Source organism: Phyllopteryx taeniolatus, chromosome 5 (assembly GCF_024500385.1).
Source record: "Phyllopteryx taeniolatus isolate TA_2022b chromosome 5, UOR_Ptae_1.2, whole genome shotgun sequence".
NCBI lineage: Eukaryota > Metazoa > Chordata > Actinopteri > Syngnathiformes > Syngnathidae > Phyllopteryx > Phyllopteryx taeniolatus.
Window position 1 is genome coordinate 21,568,432 of NC_084506.1, and position 19,445 is coordinate 21,587,876.

The 19,445-nt window shown below is 42.0% G+C and overlaps 1 protein-coding gene across 2 annotated transcripts in view; it reads right to left on the bottom strand.

Annotated features, from left to right (window-relative positions):
* tmem117 (transmembrane protein 117) overlaps positions 1–19,445 on the bottom strand; it is a 44,132-nt gene that overhangs the window by 15,963 nt on the left and 8,724 nt on the right. For both annotated transcript variants that reach the window (XM_061773719.1, XM_061773718.1), the window contains exons 3-4: positions 15,488–15,620; positions 2,759–2,858 (exon numbers count right to left, since the gene is read on the bottom strand). In XM_061773719.1, the coding sequence (XP_061629703.1) occupies positions 2,759–2,858; positions 15,488–15,620 (233 nt within the window). The remainder of the gene's footprint in view (positions 1–2,758; positions 2,859–15,487; positions 15,621–19,445) is intronic.

The window sequence follows — 19,445 nt, forward strand, 5'->3', positions numbered from 1 at the left end:
GCCGATGTCAGCTGACTTTGGGCGAGAGAGGTGAGGTACACCCTGGACTGGTGGGCAGTCAATTGCACAACCTTTAACACTCACATTCACATTTTCAATAAACATAACATTCATGTTTGTGGTATGTGGGAGGAGGCTGGAGTTGCCAGAGAAAATGGTGGGAACATGCAATCTCCACACAAGAAGACCTGGGGATTTTGTCTATTCAAACATTTTTTTGTTTGTTTTCCTGACAACCATATACCAATCTGGCATATGTGCAACTTACTTCCGCATTCTTCAAAACGGGTAAAAGCACTTCCTCCCCGTTCAGGTGAATGGCAAACGGGACTGTGACTTAGCGCCTGTGGGAACTTTAAAATGTGTACAATGTCTTTTCTTAAACCCAAGATGTCACCACACAGCCACCAAATATGACAATAGCTGATGTTTAGGCTTCGTTCATGTTTACATTATATTTAACTTTTGACCAAAGACAATAGGCAGAAAGAAAACAAAATTTCATGAATTTAGGCTTCAAACAATCATGTCATCACACCAAGTTAATGCTCGTTAGCGTAGCATACACAGGAAGTCAGCTATCCCGCTTTCCGTGTTGGTAACGTGACATTCCGCTGATAGCGGATTGCAGGGAATGTTTATGAACTTTCAACCTCAACATTCATTGGTTGTCAACCACATTTTCTGCTACTGATTATTTGAAAAAATAAAATAAAAAGTACATATCCATCAATTTTTTTCTAAGAGAGTACTCGAGCATCCACATTCCACACTGCTGTGGAGACAAGGCTGAAGATAGTGTTGTAATGTATAAACATTAGAATGAGTGACATGCATATGGTGATGCAGAGCCAGATGCTGATCTTGTCCGCTCATGTCGAGGAGACGCAGAGATCATCTTGTTGAATTAATTGAATGCACATAAAAAAGAATAATTTCCGGAATCAGTGTTTTGCCGCAGCCTGACGCACTCCTCCCTCTCCGACCAGAGATCTACATCTCACCATCCAAATCCTCCTGTCTAGTCTCACGTCCCATGGCCTGTCTTTCCATGCAGTATGCACAGCAGAATACTAATATGATCAGCCGGGGAGCTTGTCAACTTGTCCCAGCTGTGTGCATTCGGAAGACCTCTTCTCTTTTTTGTTGACAAATGAACAGAGGGGTGTTCCCCTGTTTCCTCTGGATGAAGCGGCGCGTTGGCCTGAGGGTTTGCTAGCACACCAAAGTGGACTAGGAATGATACACCTGACCTGTGAATGAGGTGCGTTTTAAGCCCGCAATCAAAATTTTAGATGCTTGTGAATGTGATTTTTTTTTTTTTTTTACTGCTTTCAATAATTTTCTTGGAGTACTCCCCTCTCAAATACTTTAGCGCTTAATAAGGGACAATTGTTTTAAATCGTTAGAACCAGTGAGGCAAAAAAAAAATGTGAGGTTCGGCCCAAGCGTGAGAATGTCATTTGTGCTAACCGGTTAATTCAAAAAGGGATTCAATGAGCCTCACATAACACGTCCAATTCATCTCCCAATTTGCTGTGCACGGTCAGACTCGGCTTAACTTTAATCAAGCTAATATTGCGTTCACGTCCTCTCTCGAGAAAGTATGATGATTACAGTATGTGGGAGCAGAGTTGGCTGTGTGAGGATTGAAATTCACTAGTAATTGAAAACCACAAATATAAGCGAATAAATTAATACCTATTATTCACACCGAATATGCATGGTCTAGTCAAGGGTGTACTCTGCTCTTGGTATCGAAAATAGATGGGTGGACAATTATATATATACATATATATATATGTAGATAGATAGATAGATACATAGAGATAGATATAGATATATAGTATACAAAAAATGTAATGACATTTTCATTAATATAATTGTCTTCACAAAGTTTTACTGCCTTACAGTGAGGTTTCCATTTTGACTAGCTTGCCTTTGCCCTTCTTAGGTACTTCAGTTCATTTATTGGATCACATTAGCTTATGCATGCATTCCTATAAAGGATTAAATTACTTATACATTCACTTACACATGAAAATTTATGTAAAATATGATTTACAGCAGAAGTAAATCATTTCTATTTTGATGAGAAGAAATGTTGCCGTGAACGTTCAAAAAAACAACATCAATGTGTAAAGGATATCACCACATGGGCTCAGAAACACTTCAAAAAACCGATGTCAGTAAATACAGTTCGGCGCTACAGCCGTAAGTGCAACTTGAAAGTCTACTATGCAAAGCAAAAGCCATTTATCAACAACACCCAGAAACGGCGCTGGCTTCGAGCTCATCTAAGATGGACCGATGCAAAGTGGAAAAGTGTTCAGTGGTCTGACGAGTCCGCATTTCAAATTGTTTTTGGAAATTGTGGCCGTCGAGTCCTCCGGGCCAAAGAGGAAAAGAACCATCTAGACTGTTATGGATGCAAAGTTCAAAAGCCAGCATCTGTGATGGTATGGGGCTGTGTTAGTGCCAATGGCATGGGTTACTTACTTACTTGCTAAAAACAATAAAGTTGATCAGTTTGAACATGAAATATATTGTATTTGTAGTGTATTCAATTAAATATAGGTCGAACATGATTTGCAAATCATTGTATTCTGATTTTATTTATGTTTAACACAACATCCCAACTTCATTGGAATTGGGGTTGTACAATGACTTTTACACCCCAGTTGTAATGTATGCATCAAACATTTTTTGACCTAAGACCCTAACGCAAATATATCGTCAAAAAAATCTTTAATCTCACCATCCACGCAGTGACAAAGTCCCCCATCCAGGTACCCACTGCAGCAATCTTCATAAAAGTCGCATTCTTGATGCCCATGTGATCCGTCACCATGTGAAACCTATAACACACGACAGAATAACAAATATGACCATATGTGTGAGGAGGCGATGAAAGACAGTTGATGGAGAGAGCAGAGAAAACAGTCGTGCTAAGTATGATGATGCTAGCTGTCTGAGCCAATCATTATCAACGTCAACCTGTGTAAACGACGAGTGGCATCTTGACCTTCCGCGAAGCCTCGAGGATCATAAACAATCTACACCAGCGACAACACAATTTATCCTGTAACGCCGCGTTCCATTTTGGCTAGGCAGACTTTGGTAAATGATCCATTTGCTGCACCAGTTTGCCTCGTGTCTAAATGATTTCTAATCCGCACAGCCATCCCCATGAGTTTTACATAGTCACGTGGGGATCATAAGAGGGACAATGTGGTCTTGCAACAATATGAAATGACACAATTTCTTGGAAAAAAAGCTTTTACTCTCCAGCTTCGCAAACTCAACCACGCAGCTCAATTTTCTGCCGGTAATAGCGCGTGGGAGGCGTGGGGGGTAAAGTGGGTCAGTTTGATGTCAGTGAGTAGGAGGAGGAGGGGTCCTTGATCCCCTCTGCCGTCTTCGGACTGGAGTGGAGCAGGTGGGCGCCTCCCCTCCCCTCACCCCCTACAGGTCATGAATATAATGGATGGTGCACTGGCGATGGTTTCAAGGGGCTGTATTTGAAGTCAATAGCTCCATTCATCTTTGTTTGCCCTCAACCAATCCCAATAACAATAGTTTCTTCTGCACACAGGTCTTGCCTGCAACCTTACTGGTGCATACAGTGGATCATTTACACTCACTCCGGCAAACACACCAAGTACACTAGCAAGTTAGTTACAACATGCGTGCCTTTGGCGATGCTAAGCTATCAAGTCATCATCTAAGGATGCCGGTACATTGTGCTGCTTAAGGATGCGTATAATGCCGTACAATTACGACTAGGGAACTGGGATTAACCTTTCACAGGTAAAAATATTTTGGGGGGCTTTTTTTTTAATGTATTGATAGCACACACTATGGCATTTACAAAAAAAGTAAACCTGATGAAAATCGATTGAGAATTGTGCAAGTTCTGACTTAATTTCAACGTCCATACATTGCCCTTTGATGGGAACGTCGACCTCCCGAACATGGCCACCACGTGGGCACGTCGGTTAGTCAGGCTGCTACACCGCACTGGCATATCTAGTCTTCATATCTATGCCGACTACAGTGAAGACCAGACAGAGGCAGACAGAAAGAAACAAAGCAAGGGAGCGCGATAGATACTACTGCGCTGGAGAAAGTTGAGAAAATGACACTTAAAAGGGAAAGAAAATACAGAACAACTCTCAAAAAATGAAAATGTAATGGCCAGAGTCATTTCCATTCATACATCCCACTGGGAGCACCTATTAAAAGTGAAGATGTTTAAACACCATTAAGAAACAAAACATAGCCATCAAAATCTGAAGTGAGATGACAGAAAATCCTGGCAGGACCAGCTAGAGGTTAATTCTATCATTGAGTAAAAAAGTGGGAGAGTTCAATATAAAGGGGATGAAAGTGAACCTCTAAAACTGTTCGGTTATTAAGATGTGTTAAATTAAAATACCTAACTGAAAATGGAGAACTCAAACTTTTCTTTTATTGCATTTTTCTGAAATTAAGCATTGTATTTGAACACATACAATTTTCACTTTTTTCACTACTTTGATTTAGTAAACGACAGACCATTACACAGTTGTGTGCATAAGGTTGATTACCCTGATTTGTAAGATCTGTATGATTTTTTTTAAAGAAAACATGAGTGACCATTCAAAACATTTATTTTTAATGGGATTCAAATTAGACTATACGGGATTTCAGAAAAGCGCAATCTTTAAACAAAGCACAGAAATAACAAAAAATAATGAGCTGGTCCGTGTTCAGTCATCAGTCAAATTTTCAAAAAACCTGCCAATGTCACCGATTCTGCCAGGGAATGTAAACCTATGGGCACAACTACACATATTGGCAGTCATACATACTGTAAATGTTCCACTGTGTGTTATTTGGTAATAAAAAATGCCAAAAGGTTTTTGAATTGTACTGACTGAATTTGATTTGACTGAGCTATTGATTACATACAGATGTAATGTAGATACAATGACTAGACTACTTAAATATATATCACAATTAAAAGTTAGACATTATGATCTTCCAGAGCTTTGCTTCAAGAAATTGTCTCGAACTGGACATCTTTAAATTTCAGTTGAATACCCCTGGTACATATGCAAAACAAATGATCGATTTTCCTGTTTAGACCAGTTCTGAGGAAACGTCATAAATCACGTTATCAGTGATTGCAGACTTGGGGCAGATCTGACAGGCTTGCATTAACTTAAACGTCACGTCTGGCCTCTCTCGGCCCCGCCAATAAACCAGCCTTGATTGGGGTGCACATTAAGCCTGTAAGACATTCCGAGGCTCGGCACTGATCCCGTAACTGCCGAGATCCCGTTGGGAGTCATTTACCTGCAGCGAAATTCTAATCAATACTGCTGGAAATGCTGCCTAGAACCACATGCTGGGCTTTAAATCTAAAAAGGCTACCCTGACGCCAACCACCTGCCCTACACACATATTTAATTGAGCAATCCCAGCGCCAAAAGAAGCTGTTTTCTATTATCTTTGCCAGGCTCCCAAGATGAGTTTGGGGACTCTTTGCGCTGCATGATCAGAGGCAGAACTCTTTGACTTAGTCATGCTGACTGAAACTTTAATGGCCTTTAGAGTCAGTTTTGGCCTAATGAGAGAATCTAGTGTAGTGGAACATTACAGTACAGTAGCGTCATGAATAATCAGCCACAAAATGGCTCCCGTGGCTTAATCGCAGCGCCAGTGTCAACGCCGGTGCCAACGCTGTCGGCTCAGCCAGCTCAGATCCTCTGTGGGATGTTATCAGGTTTACCACGCTTGTTCCATCATTATATTCAAGGACGTTTCAGCAGCCTTTAAGTCTCGCATTGAAGCAATTAGCATGCTCTACGGAGGCTACTGACATCTGCAGTTATGAGCTCGGACTCAACCACTGTCTGATAACCACATTTTTTTTCAGCATTAAAGTACTCTTCTTTCTCCTTCTGTTCTGCTACTGTCAATCACTCATTTTTACATCTGGTAAATGGATGGGCAATTGTTCTGAAGCGAGCATTAACTAGTGCAGGCTCAGAATAACCAAGTATGGACAGCTTTATTGTATGTGCAAAGAGATTGGTTGTTTTTTAATATGAGCTGTCTGTTCTAGCGAACATGAAAGACCATCATTCACAGACCAAATAGCCTATTGTTCTAGTTGTTTGAACTCTAGTTTGCTCATTATCATTAAATGGATTGTATTATGTTTACAATTCTATATTAGAGTACCGCCTTTTTTAAATTCTGTCACCATATGGAAGTCCAAAAAGTCAGAAGTTCTCTGCTCTGTGTGCCAATACGGTTAAACTACTGAAACAATCCAAATGTGTACTTGTGCCACCAATTTGGCGAAAATGCATGGCTTTGTTATTTTTTTCAGTTCAGACTCTACCATGCTGGCTAAAGGACTCTTTATACTCCTGCGGTCGCACGGCCGACAACGCCAGCATTGCATCACGTGACCGACGAATTGCCCCGCACGGGCCCTCTGCGTAGCTTGCTGCGCGCACGGCAAAAATAGCTGCTGCGCGTCAAACGCTGCGGAGATCGTCTCTCGTGATTGGTCTGTTTTAGTCACATGGTGTGATGACGTAGTCTGCGTGCCCCTTGGTTCCACATACCATCTACGCTGCCGCCTTCTCGATCGATTTTGCGGCATAATTAAATGTATCATCTGGTCATCTAGGTCCATTTGTTCTAGCATACACTGTTCCACAGTCGCCATTGTTGTTGCTTTGTTCCTTGTTACTGAAAGGGAAGGAAAAACGGCTACCGGAAATGGACCAAAAAAATGCAGCGGAAACTCCAACCTGTGGTGTCCGAGCCAACACCAGCCGTAGCGATACCCCCGACGTGGAGGTGAACTGCAGTACATTTTCAAAACTGTGCGCGTGGGTTGCGCTCGAGTATAAAGGCAAATTGCGAAAGGGACAGCCGCAGTGACGTCAGCGTGGTCGCCGTCCGCACGAGTATAAAGAACCCTTAATTCTCTGGGCCCGAGCTCATCTGAGATGGACTGACGCAAAATGGAAAAATGTGCTGTGGTCTGACAAGTCCACATTTCAAATTGTTTTTGAAAATCATGGACGTCATGTCCTCCGGGCCAAAGAGGAAAAGGACCGTCCAGATTGTTATCAGCCGCAATGTTCAAAAGCTAGCATCCGTGATGGTATGGAGGTGTGTTAGCGCCCATGGCATGGACAACTTGCACATCTGTGAAGGCACCATTAATGCTGAAAGGTACAGAGAGGATTTTCGAGCAACATACGCTGCCATCCAAGCAACGACTTTTTCAGGGACAATCCTGCTTATTTTAGCAAGCTAATGCCAAGCCACATTCTGCATGTGTTACAACACCGTGGCTTCATAGTAAAAGAGTGTGAGTACAATCAAAATGGTTGCAGGCGCATTATGAAGTGCAAACGACGACAACGGAGAACCTGGACGGTTGAGCTTTTTTTTAGAACATATTGCAAGCACCAAATTCAAAATGAGTGAATATAGCAACAACAAAAATAACAAGTTTCAACAGTTTGAACATTAAATATCTTGTTTTTGTAGTGTATTCAATTGAATACACGTTGAAAATAATTTGCAAATCATTTTCTGTATGTATTTACATTTTAGGCGGCACGGTGGGCGACTGGTTAGAGCGTCTGCCTCACAGTTCTGAAGACCGGGGTTCAATCCCCGGCCCCGCCTGTGTGGAGTTTGCATGTTCTCCCCGTGCCTGCGTGGGTTTTCCCCAGGCACTCCGGTTTCCTCCCACATCCCAAAAACATGCATGGTAGGTTAATTGAAGTCTCCAAATTGCCCCTAGGTGTGAATGTGAGTGTGAATGGTTGTTTGTTTATGTGTGCCCTGCGATTGGCTGGCAACCAGTTCAGGGTTCTGTCCAATGATAGCTTGGATAGGCTCCAGCACTCCCGCGACCCTTGTGAGGATAAGCGGCTCAAGAAATGGGTGGATGGATGGATTTAGATTTTACACAGCATCCCAACTTCATTGGAATTGGGGTTTGTAATTTCTTTGTACCACAATGCTGAAATAAAACAATCAGCATATTGACCTTTGTTTCGAATCAAAGTGCTGACAAAAAATGTAAAACTGCATACTATGAGCTTTCCCTCCTTTGTGTCATCAAGCACTCTGGATTTCTATTCCTATTTTATCTGGTTGCGCATAAATGCCTTCATAGAGTTTTATTGAAGTGTTGATTTGAATATCCTGTGACCGTGACCACGCAAGTGACCTCGTGCTGCTGCTGCTTCTGTGAATGGCTGAACTCATTTCAACATTAGCGACCTTGGATGTCTACGCATTGAAATGCCTTAGCTGTCTGGGACTCCTACTCAGCTATGCTGCCTAATCTCATATTTAGAGTATACAACGCTGAGGAGCACTAGTTACCAAGAAACATAAAGCTGTCAATAAAGACTATCCTCTCTTGCAAACCCCATCTTTCAAGGAAACCTAAAGCTCCCATCTCAATTAATGTCTTGACACAGAAACTAGATCATTGCTTCTTTCCAATGCGTTCTTTATCACTGAAAGTGAATGTCATTAAGTAATATCCTGACAGTCTTCCATTTGTAGCTCTCCATTAGACACCACCATCTGAATACAAAGACCAAAACCACGTGTTGTGTCTTGGTAACATACCGGTACATGTGTCCCTTGACAGAAAATGGCCTCCTTCTGCGTGACCCCCTTGGGATGATCAAGCTATTATTGTAACAAGTTGCAAAGACAATTGATTATATTTCATGCTAAAGCAACGTTTTATTTTTTTTATGCATCTCCTATGTTCAAAGGTGACTACTACTACTAGGAAATGGTCATGAATTCAAAAAGTAGTAAGCAAGGTAAACACTGTTCTACTGACTCCTAAGTGGCTACAATGTACAGAGTGATAAGTTCCTACAAGCATAGCTATGAAAAAAACAAATCCGAGCTTCACTTTTTCTTCGGCCCAATTCCTCTCTTCCACAGTTTTGTGCCAAAAAAAGTATTTTTTTAAGTTTTGGTACAGAGATGGATAGACACAACCAAAAATCATGTTAGGAAACATTCAGTGAATGTCACAAACTGTGAAATGCAACCGAAATAGCATCGGCAATGTTATTCACAAGTAAGGAATGTAAGGGGATGACAGGATGCACAAACACACAGAAAAATGTAAAACTATTCCCAGTAGACACAAGAATGTGTCAATGTTATGATGGTTATTGTTTGCTCCTGCTGTTGTTTGCCATGAGTGTGGCAGTGACATATGGACTGGACCGTTGACACGCCCCCTCTCTGTCCCAGAAAGCAGCAGAAGATATAACGAGGTAGGAAACGTGTCACCTCGGTGCTTCTAATAATGCAGAGCTTTCTAAGACACTAGTAAATCACAGCGGAGCCAACGCCTTGCGCCATGGGAGCGTGTGTTGATATATAATGAGTCATTTTGTGAGATAGCGGCATGATTTGTGTGTAGGAGTGTGAGAGACAGACGCGTTTCCTCAAATGTTCCAATGACGCGGTGATGATGAACCTGATCAACCAGTGAGTGACCAGCAGTGGTTTATGTCACCCACATACTTTAGTGCAACACACACACACACAAATATATTTTACAGTACCTCTTAGTACCTGTTCTTGCCAATGCAAACGCACAAACGGCAAGTAGTCAAGTTGATACTCTGCATTGGAAAATAAGTACTATATTTGAGTCAAATTGAGGAAGGTTGATCAAGCATAAAAGATGATTACGATAAAAGTTATGATTAAAAGAATCAAACATCAGTGTCCTCTGGCAAAGTCCCCACGTCTTCCCACTGACATTCTGTCTTTATGATTACAACTTAACGCTCCTCTTTTTGCGTTATTAAAGCCATAATTCCTGTGTCTGCAAGATTTGGTCGAGAGCTTTACAGGAAGGCCGGACCAGTGTGCTTTCATGTGACTGCGTGCAACAGGCAACATCCAACATTCGACAACATGCTATTTATTCAGCCATTTGAATCCATTTGTCTGCGCATTAGCCCGGCTTAGAGCCGGAACGGCATGCACGCAGACAAAGGATCATGGTTAACAAATACCATGATGGCTTCTAATCCCGTTCAGGGTATCGCTCTTGTTAAAAATAACCCCTCCTACTCCCCATTCTGCACATACATGTCCCTCTCCCCCACCTTAAACATCCATCCAATCATTTCCTATACCGCTTGTCCTGTTCATGCTCATGACAGGGGCTGCAACCTACCCAAAATAATTAATAGTGGAAACCAAACTACACCTAACACTGGCCGTCAGTCAATCACAGGGCAATTGGAAGACGGCATTGAGTGGAAAATGATCTCACGCCAGCTGCACAAAAGTCAACTAGGTGAATTAATACCATTAATACCAATGGCTACTGAAAACATCGATTGTTAAGTGATTCCCCACAACAGCTGCTACCTTCTTTTTCAACCACAATCTCAAAGCTCAGCACCGCCTCCCTCTAAATTAGTCATGACTAACGCATGCACCTCATATTTGCCTGACTTAATTAAATTACACAGACTAATTAGACACTGATTTTGTCTGGTAATGGTACTCTAAAATAGGGGAAAAAATAAAATAAAATAGAGGAATGGGATTGCGCAACTAAACCAAACGTTTGCAAGGCCCATCAAACTCCCGGGGCGGTCACACTGGCCTGGTTTCACACAAATAGCCCATACTCCCTCCCTCCCACCTCTGACAGTTACATTAAAATGCAAAGATTGGATTACTGTTCCCAGGGAGCCACCACGGGCTGGTTTTGCCTCCTGAAATGACACCTGGCTGTTAACAGGTTGGATAGCTGTTGACCCAGAGGTGGCTGTTAATAATGTTGGTTAAAACGCCGCTGACATGGAGCACACAGCCCGGAGTACACCTGCTCGGTTTCATCCTTCTGATTTGACATATCGTATGAGTAAATACACAGAACGTTCTATTGTTGATGAATTACTGCCCTGGGGGTGTGGTTTATTATATTTACAAGCAGCCGTATCGCAAACTATGAGCTCTTTGGAAAAAGTGATGCCCATATAATATCAGTTGTGAGAAAAGTGGAAATGTTTCCATCTTTGCCATGAACAACTTGGGATGTCAGGGTAAGCAAATGGAGCACAACTTCGCCAGAAACTGCAATATTTGTTACTGGGCCACACAGAGACTGAACAAAAAAAATATTTTATTGATTATCTGTTTGAAAGTTTTATTTTGAAACTCAGGAGCATCAGCCTGTGCCTCTGTCAAAACAATAGTCTTGCTCAGGTAATACGGTAAAAGAAAAAAAGTAAGCCCACAATTTGGCAAAAATCTGTAAAAAAAAAAAACCATAAGGGTTTGGACAGCTTCTTTAAAAAGGGTAACAGGCCAATAATGACAGAAAAGGAGCCTATAACTTCCAGGTTTTCCAAGAAAACTGTATTTAAGAGACAATATCAGCAGATTACAACAAGGTGGGACCGGCTCATTGAAGAGAAACAAGAGGGCTTCCACTAATTACAACAAGTACATTCAGCATAATGATGAGTTGTAAATTTAACCATTTGTTTTTATTTGTTTCCACGCCAGTTCGTCAAAATATGTCCTTACGTGTAACCTGCCTGTGGCGCAATAAAAGTTGAGGACCGCTGCTCTACCTGACCGTTTTTAGAGAAGGTAGGCTTGTTTTTTTGTTTGTTTGTTTTTTACCCAACTATTCGGCAGTAAAGATATTAATATATATTTATATTTTGTGCGCACGTTATACCAACTCCGTGGTCACAAATTTGTATTTTGTGTGCTACTAATTATGTAGCAGCACGGTGGACGACTGGTTAGAGCGTCAGCCTCACAGTTCTGAAGTGCGGGGTTTAATCCCCGTCCCCGCCTGTGTGGAGTTTGCATGTTCTCCCCGTGCCTGCGTGGGTTTTCTCCGGGCACTCCGGTTTCCTCCCACATCCCAAAAACATGCATTAATTGGAGACTCTAAATTGCCTGTAGGCATGACTGTGAGTGCAAATGGTTGTTTGTTTCTATGTGCCCTGCGATTGGCTGGCAACCAGTTCAGGGTGTACCCCGCCTCCTGCCCGATGACAGCTGGGATAGGCTCCAGCACGCCCGCGACCCTAGTGAGGAGAAGCGGCTCAGAAAATGGATGGATGGATGGACTAATTATGTATCTACAGTATATTTTGTATATATATTTCTCCCATGTCATGTCTAGGGGCATATTTGCCAGCTAATTCCGATAAAACTGCTGTGATGGCAAAACCCACCGTCATCTTTTCGTGGGCCGCTATTAGCTGTCCAATTTATGTCCTACGCGCTATATACAAAAGATGGACATACCGTAATAACTCTCCAGACACTTAATTGACAGTTGAATGATTGGAAATATAGTCAAATGTACCCATCCATATTTGCAATGAATTTACAAGAATAAACACCTGAATAAACCAAACTGAACTCTGCACCGACTCCCTGGGCCAAAATTCAATGACAAAAGGCACAGGTGGCTTGCAGCTTGAGGTCAAACATCCATGTTCACATGTACGGTCACCTTGAGCGAGGTGAGATGTGGCCATCATGAGGCGTGTATGTGTGCGTGGGACACCCCCTCATCTCCTGCAGTGCACATCATGGCTCTGCCAGTGATCTCCTGCCAAAAAAATGCAACATCCTTTCAAAGCCTTCACTGCAGTTTGTTCACGGTGTACAAATGCGAAGGAACACTCGCTCTCACAGCGGGGGTCGCCAACAGGCACAAAGGCATGTTGAACTTTTTCTTTGTGTTATGGCTGCCATGCTGCAGGCTCAGGGGGTGGTTAAGGGGGACGATGCAAATAAGGTTTGGATGGATATCAAAAGACTTGACTACTACTGCATGCAGGAGGCACTCCTACTCATTTCACTCTTTTTCGCTCTGCCTCCATCACCTTTTTTTTAATAGTCACTCCGCACGCATTCGTGCGATCGTAGGCCAGTGCTCGTCTTCTGAGGGCATCCCGGCAAGGCGTGAACTCCGCTCTTGCATGTCGCAGTAGAAAAGAAATGAGAACGCTAATGGTTTTTGGCAGGGCCCCGACGCTAAACGAACTGCTGGTGGGGAGAGAAAACAGGCAGGAGTGTATTGTCATGGCCGTTACCAGAGCGCCCCCTGTTGGTATGTGGAGAGTTTCACAGCATTCCATCAGGAGCAACGATGGGGGTGTTGGAATTGTTTGAATTGTATTGGCCAGACTGATGGGCTATTTTGGTTGCTTCTTTTTATATCTCTATCGAAAGCTAGATTTTTACACTGAAGGTCTGATTTCTGATATATTGCCTATATCCATCTATTTGAGCACCTGAATTGAACTACAGTATCTGCTACAGAAACAGAAGAGAAATTGACACAGAGAATGCCGAGCTTATGATATGAGCCTGTTCACAAGCGTAAAGGCAGGTACCCTTGGTATTACATGACAGGCTGTTGTTTTTCTTTCACCACTGTGACATGAGAGCGATACCTTCTCAGGTGTGGCATGGAAAATTAGCTAGTTTTGCTTAATTGGTCTGAAAATTATTTATTTACCACAAATAATGTATCTTTGGTCATCTATCTATGCGAGCAACGGATAGTGACAGGCAGACCAATTAGATCCTCTTCCACTAGATGATAGGTTTTGTACATATTAACCTGTGTATCCATTTTTTTGTTGACATTTCTGTCTGATGGTGTGCCATGACATTTTTCTAATGTAAAATATGCTCCTTGGCTCAATAAAGATTGGGAAACACTGATACACACAGTCTACCTCAGAGTTGTTTCTGTAGATCTGATTTAGCACAGGTGTGTTGTTTGGGTAGAAATGGTGTGTGTATATGTCATCGATCGGCATATTCCAATGACATCCGACTCGCAATAGCAGGGTAATTGCAAATCTGACCGCTCAAACTGCAGATACTTGAGCAAATATCCCATTGATATCTGATTTGGACCCAAATAAAAGCCTCTTGCGACCATTTCTTCATGTAGCTCATCTTTCACCTGAAGTCAGCAGAGAAACGTTCCAGCTCCTTCGACTGTAAATAGGATAATCGGTAAAAAAAAAAAAAAAAAAAAAAGGTAAGATCGAAACCTGATTTGAGGATAACCTATTCTATTTGTTTTTACACTACAAGGTTACTTGGACCAAGTAGTATAAAAGTACTCTATCTAAGACAGGTGAAATATTCAAGTCGGGGACCTAGAAAGATACCATTGTCACATGACAATAAATGAAAGCTCTTTAGCAAATGTTCCTTGAGCGTGTAACGTCTCAGCAGACCTGCCCCTCGGCTGCTGTCTTCTCCAAGAACATCACTGACAAAGTGGATGCTGATGTCACCCGCAGGAAGCAGGCCCAGGTGACAAGATGGAGTGATTATACAAAGTGATCCCACCGCGCTTAAAAAAAGACAACTTTGCCATTCTGGGTATAAATGACACGGAATGAGGGGTCAATCTTCCATCTTGGAAGGTAGTAACAGATCCGGAGTGAAAGACAGAATGGCAGGACAGAGGTGTGAAGTTTCACACTCAGCAATCCTACAGCTCTGCCCAACATATATTTTACACATCAAACCAGACACTGGTGCTGAGGTCGCCACACATTTAACTTTCTGATTCTGGGACGTAAAAGCAAAGATGGTCGTGGCATTATTCCGCCTTCGCTGGGTTGTTGCATGGAAAAATCTAAGGGGGTTTACTGCGGGATCTCAGCGTAAAGGAGGCTGATAAGTGAATGCTCTTTAGGAGAGATGTCTGTAATTTTTTTCTCAAGCTCCATGCATTTAACATCTCAGCGGACCTGCCCCTTGGCTGCTGTAATCTCGACAAACAAGGCGGACACTGATGTCACCCGCAAGAAGCAGGCCCGTGTGATAGATGGGCTGATTATACAAACTCATCCCTCCAGTTGTAAAAAAAGAACTTGCCTGATAGTCGTTACCAGCCCTCATATGCTTTAACCTGATAACCCTCACTTTTAAATAGGTATAGCCTCCCTCTATGAAGTGCCAGAACCAGGACTGTGACAGTTTTTCACGATGAAACAAACACACAAAAAGGCAGATCACTTTGCTGTGATCCGGTGTGCTCGGCTGGCTTGAAGGGCATGTTTTTTTTTTTTTTTTGCTGTGATCTGGTGTGCTCGGCTGGCTTGAAGGGTATGTTTTTTTTTTCTGGTTGACGGACAACTCACAAAGGCAGAAATTGATTTTTCTCAGGAGTTTGACATGAGGGAGTCAGGGTCTACTGTGGGCAGGATCATGGATGAATGTGTGTAGCAGAAGGTAATCTGTCAGCATCCACCTGCCTTTTGTTTAAAAGCTTTGTCTGATTAATCAGACCACTATCAAGTCTATGGTCGGGCGAGACGTTTGGATCAATCAGCACAGGGTGCCGCTAACAAATGGAGGTAAGGATGAAGGTGAAGAGAGATACTGAGTGACTTACTCCATGCTACCAGCCATCAGCAGGACGAGGTTGTAGATGTGCGAGAAGATGAAGAGGAAGAGGATGGTGCTGAAGAACATGGTCATCCAGGAGCCATGATCCTCGCGGAACACTTTCAAGCGCAGGTATCGACCTAAAGGTGACAAGGACACACGGGACCGTCAGTGGCGGTTTAAACAGCTTGTCAACCATCAAACCTGCGCTGTATGGACATGAAACTAAATGAATTATCTGCTTGGATCGATAACGTCCCACTCCGTTGGACATGTGCCCTTTGGGATCTAAATTAAGATGAAGGACCACTTTGAGGTGTCACTTCCGCAACCCAGGAGTGATTGTCTTTCAACATGTGAGGTATCATCATCAATCGCGACTGGGAAAACACACTACTCACACTTCATTTCAGGCATACGTCTGACAGCAACGCTCGCTTGCCATTTCATGATACAAGTTGCGCTCGATTAGAGGAATCATTCAAACGGTCATGACCCTTTGGCGTTTTTGCCTTATGCAGCCCTTGCTCTGAATCAAATTACTTGAGGAATAAAGCAGCTCTCTGACAGAGCATGAGATTGTTTCTGATGCTAGGACTGCAGAGCTCAATGCGTAATAGCACGACTGTGGTCTCTGGCGGCGACAAGACGCAACTCCTAATTTGTTGTAAGATTCCACTCAGTGCAAACATAACGCAGCCATTTTTACTACGCTGCTCCGAATGATATATGTAATTATGTGAGTATATGTGGATATACAAGACACACGGTATTAGATGAATACTGTAATTAGTCCGTGGCTGCCAGCTATTGGGCTATACCGACTCATTTAACACTGCGATGCATTTAATCATCTAAAAAATGGTTCACATAAGTTTATAAGTTCACTTTGATAATTAAAAGAAAATGTCCCAAATTTGTAAGCTTGAACATATTTCTTCGATTAAAAATTTTCCAAATAAATGTGATAAAAGTAAAAAAACAATAATAATAGAAACAAAACAAATTAATATTAGCATTAGCTGAACGAGTACATCTGCAGGATTCGCATTAGCTCAACTAGCACATTAGCAGCATTAGCATTCGCTCTACTAGTGAAACTAGTATTAGTTATACTAGTCGTAAATTAGTGGAACTAACATTAGCTACACTCTCAGTACATACATATGTCACTAGCCTAAGCTACACTAGTTCATCAGCTGCACCATTGATACAGTAGTCAACAAGCCATAGCTATACTATTTGGTAAATGGCCTTTCACTTGTATAGCGCTTTTCTACCAACAGTACTGAAAGCGCTTTAACACTGTCTCCTCATTCACCTACTGATGACACAACAGATCAGGAGCAACTGGGAGTTCCATATCTTGCTCATGGATACTTGGACAGGGTCACAAGGATTGAGGATCGAACACACAACCTTTGGCTTGAAAGACGACCACTATACCACCTGAGCCATGCCGCGCCCATTATTAGTACATTAGTGGAACTAAGATAAGCTATGCTAGTCCATTAGTGATACTACTGATACTACATTAGCTCCACTAGTGGTAAAATAGTAAAACTAGCTGGGGCTATATTAGTAGAACATGCCTTAGCTACTCAATTCATAATAGTGGTAATAACATTAGTTCTACCAGTAGTACAACAGTGAAACTCGCATTAGTTATACTAGTAGTCAGTTAGTATAACTAAAATTAGCTACAGTACTAGTATATTTAGTGTTACTAGCTTTAGCTGCACTAATCAATTAGTGAAGTCGGTATTAGCATCACCTTACCAGTAGTATACAATACTAGTGGAACAAGAATTAGCCACATGAGTGAAGCCTTATTGTAACTGGCACGACCTGAACTTGTAACACATTAGTCCAACTAACATTAGCTAGAATGGTAGTACATTCGTGTTACTAACCTTAGCTACACGAGTTTATTTGCAACACCAGTACAGTATTACATTAGCAGAAATACCTTTAGCCACACGAATAAATTAGTGAAACTAACATAGCAACACCACCTCATTGTTACTAACATTAGCTAAACTTTTAGTACATCAATAGCGCTGCCATTAGAAATACTTGCAAATAAGTATCAACACTGACTTTTGCAACACCAACACTGGCATTGACTCCACCAGCACATTAGTGGAAGTAGCTGTATCTATTATAGCAGTACATTAATAGCTCTAGCATTAGGCACACACTACGATATTATTAGCAATACAGGCATTAATTATGACAACACGAGCACTAATGTTACACACGCTGGTACACAATGAGCACTGGCACCAGCTACGCGATAAACAAGGACAATCTGTGAATGTTTTATGAACCCTTATATTACCCTCGCTGACAGCACTGTACCATCATTTATCTTTTCATAAAGTAATAATCAGCATGCAAGTGCTTCAAGGTTATTCGCTTGTTTAGCAAGAGAGCCTCAGCTGTGCTATGCTCTGCTGTTCACCTCTTAGTTGCACTACTTGACATATTGCGCATGCATTCACTTTGAGGCGTTCCCTTTGTATGACGCCACAGGCGGCCATCTTTGTTGTGGATATGAGACACTTGATTGAGTTAAACTCCAGTGTTTCTGTTCATAGCAAGGCCATATACATGCAGACTGTGCCCGGTAAGCCTAACAACACCTATGTTTCACATCAATTTCCCATAACCAGGATTGACAAGCATTTATTCCAGACCATACGTCTTGCTCTGTGGTATTTCAGGGCTCATCACTGTTGCATAATTGAATTCACTTGCATGGCTGAACTTAATTGCCTCCAGTGCCAATGAGCCCTGCTTTTAGAGCTGCGTGCATGGTATGTATCTGCAGATGTGACTTGGGGGGGGAAGAAAGACAGGGTTACGGCAGTAAGCCCATCCATGCACTTTGAGTCACTGCGCCTCCGATAAAGAATGATTTGTGTGTGCTGTCCAAGATGCAGGCTCAGTCCAGCAGGGAAACCAACCGCCACAACATATGGATGAGGCCACACAAAATCACATGCAAGAAAAAGTTATTGCATCCTACATCCAAGCCTTAAGATTTGCTCATTTCAGTCACTGTAGAAAGGCATTCATGTGAAAATCGTCATTCCTTCACATTTGGGCACACCTCTTTTTAAATTGTAGCCACACGACACAAAGAAAGAGCAGCGTCTCCATCTAGTGGCGAAGAAGGACGTTTCATCTCACCCATCAATGAGATCAGTCAAAAGAAATACTCCCAAAAACTCATATGATACTAATATTTCATGTTGGGATACAACTTTTATTTTGATTAATTTCTAATCAAACCTCAACTAGGCTGAGGCCGCAATGTTAATCAGCGGGAGGCTCAAAAAACCCTCCCCACTGAGTCCAAATGGTCTCCTGCTCACATTTACTTCTGCTTCTCCGTATGATGTCACGATGGCATGCAGTGATCGAGATGACATTCATAGCGACGACCCACTGGCGGAGGAAAGAAAAAATAAAAAAACATCACACAGTAGCTGTAGACACACACTTACTGACACAAGGCCCACACAAGAGTCCGAACTAGCGGCACAAAATAAATAAATAAAATAACAGGAGCACTGCAGCCCGTGGGGAGCAATTATGTGTGTCAGAATTTACAGAGCAGTTTTGATTAATCTTCTGTTGACAGACACAAACATGCACACACACACACACACACACACACAGACAGACAAGCACCCCACAGCTGGTAGCAAAAGACTGAAGGTGATGCGAGTCATTCTCGCTTACTTTTATTTTTTACATCTTAATATCAAGCTATAATTCATATATTTCATTATACAATTGCGCTACTATTATGTCATATTTTTTTCTCCATCTTTCATTTCATCCCTTTATTATTCTATGGAATTTTATTTACTATTTATTATGTATGTATTTTTTTAAAAACACTTGGTACTGTATTCATTAGATACCATTTGTATTTTGTACTGCAGCTGTGCCTT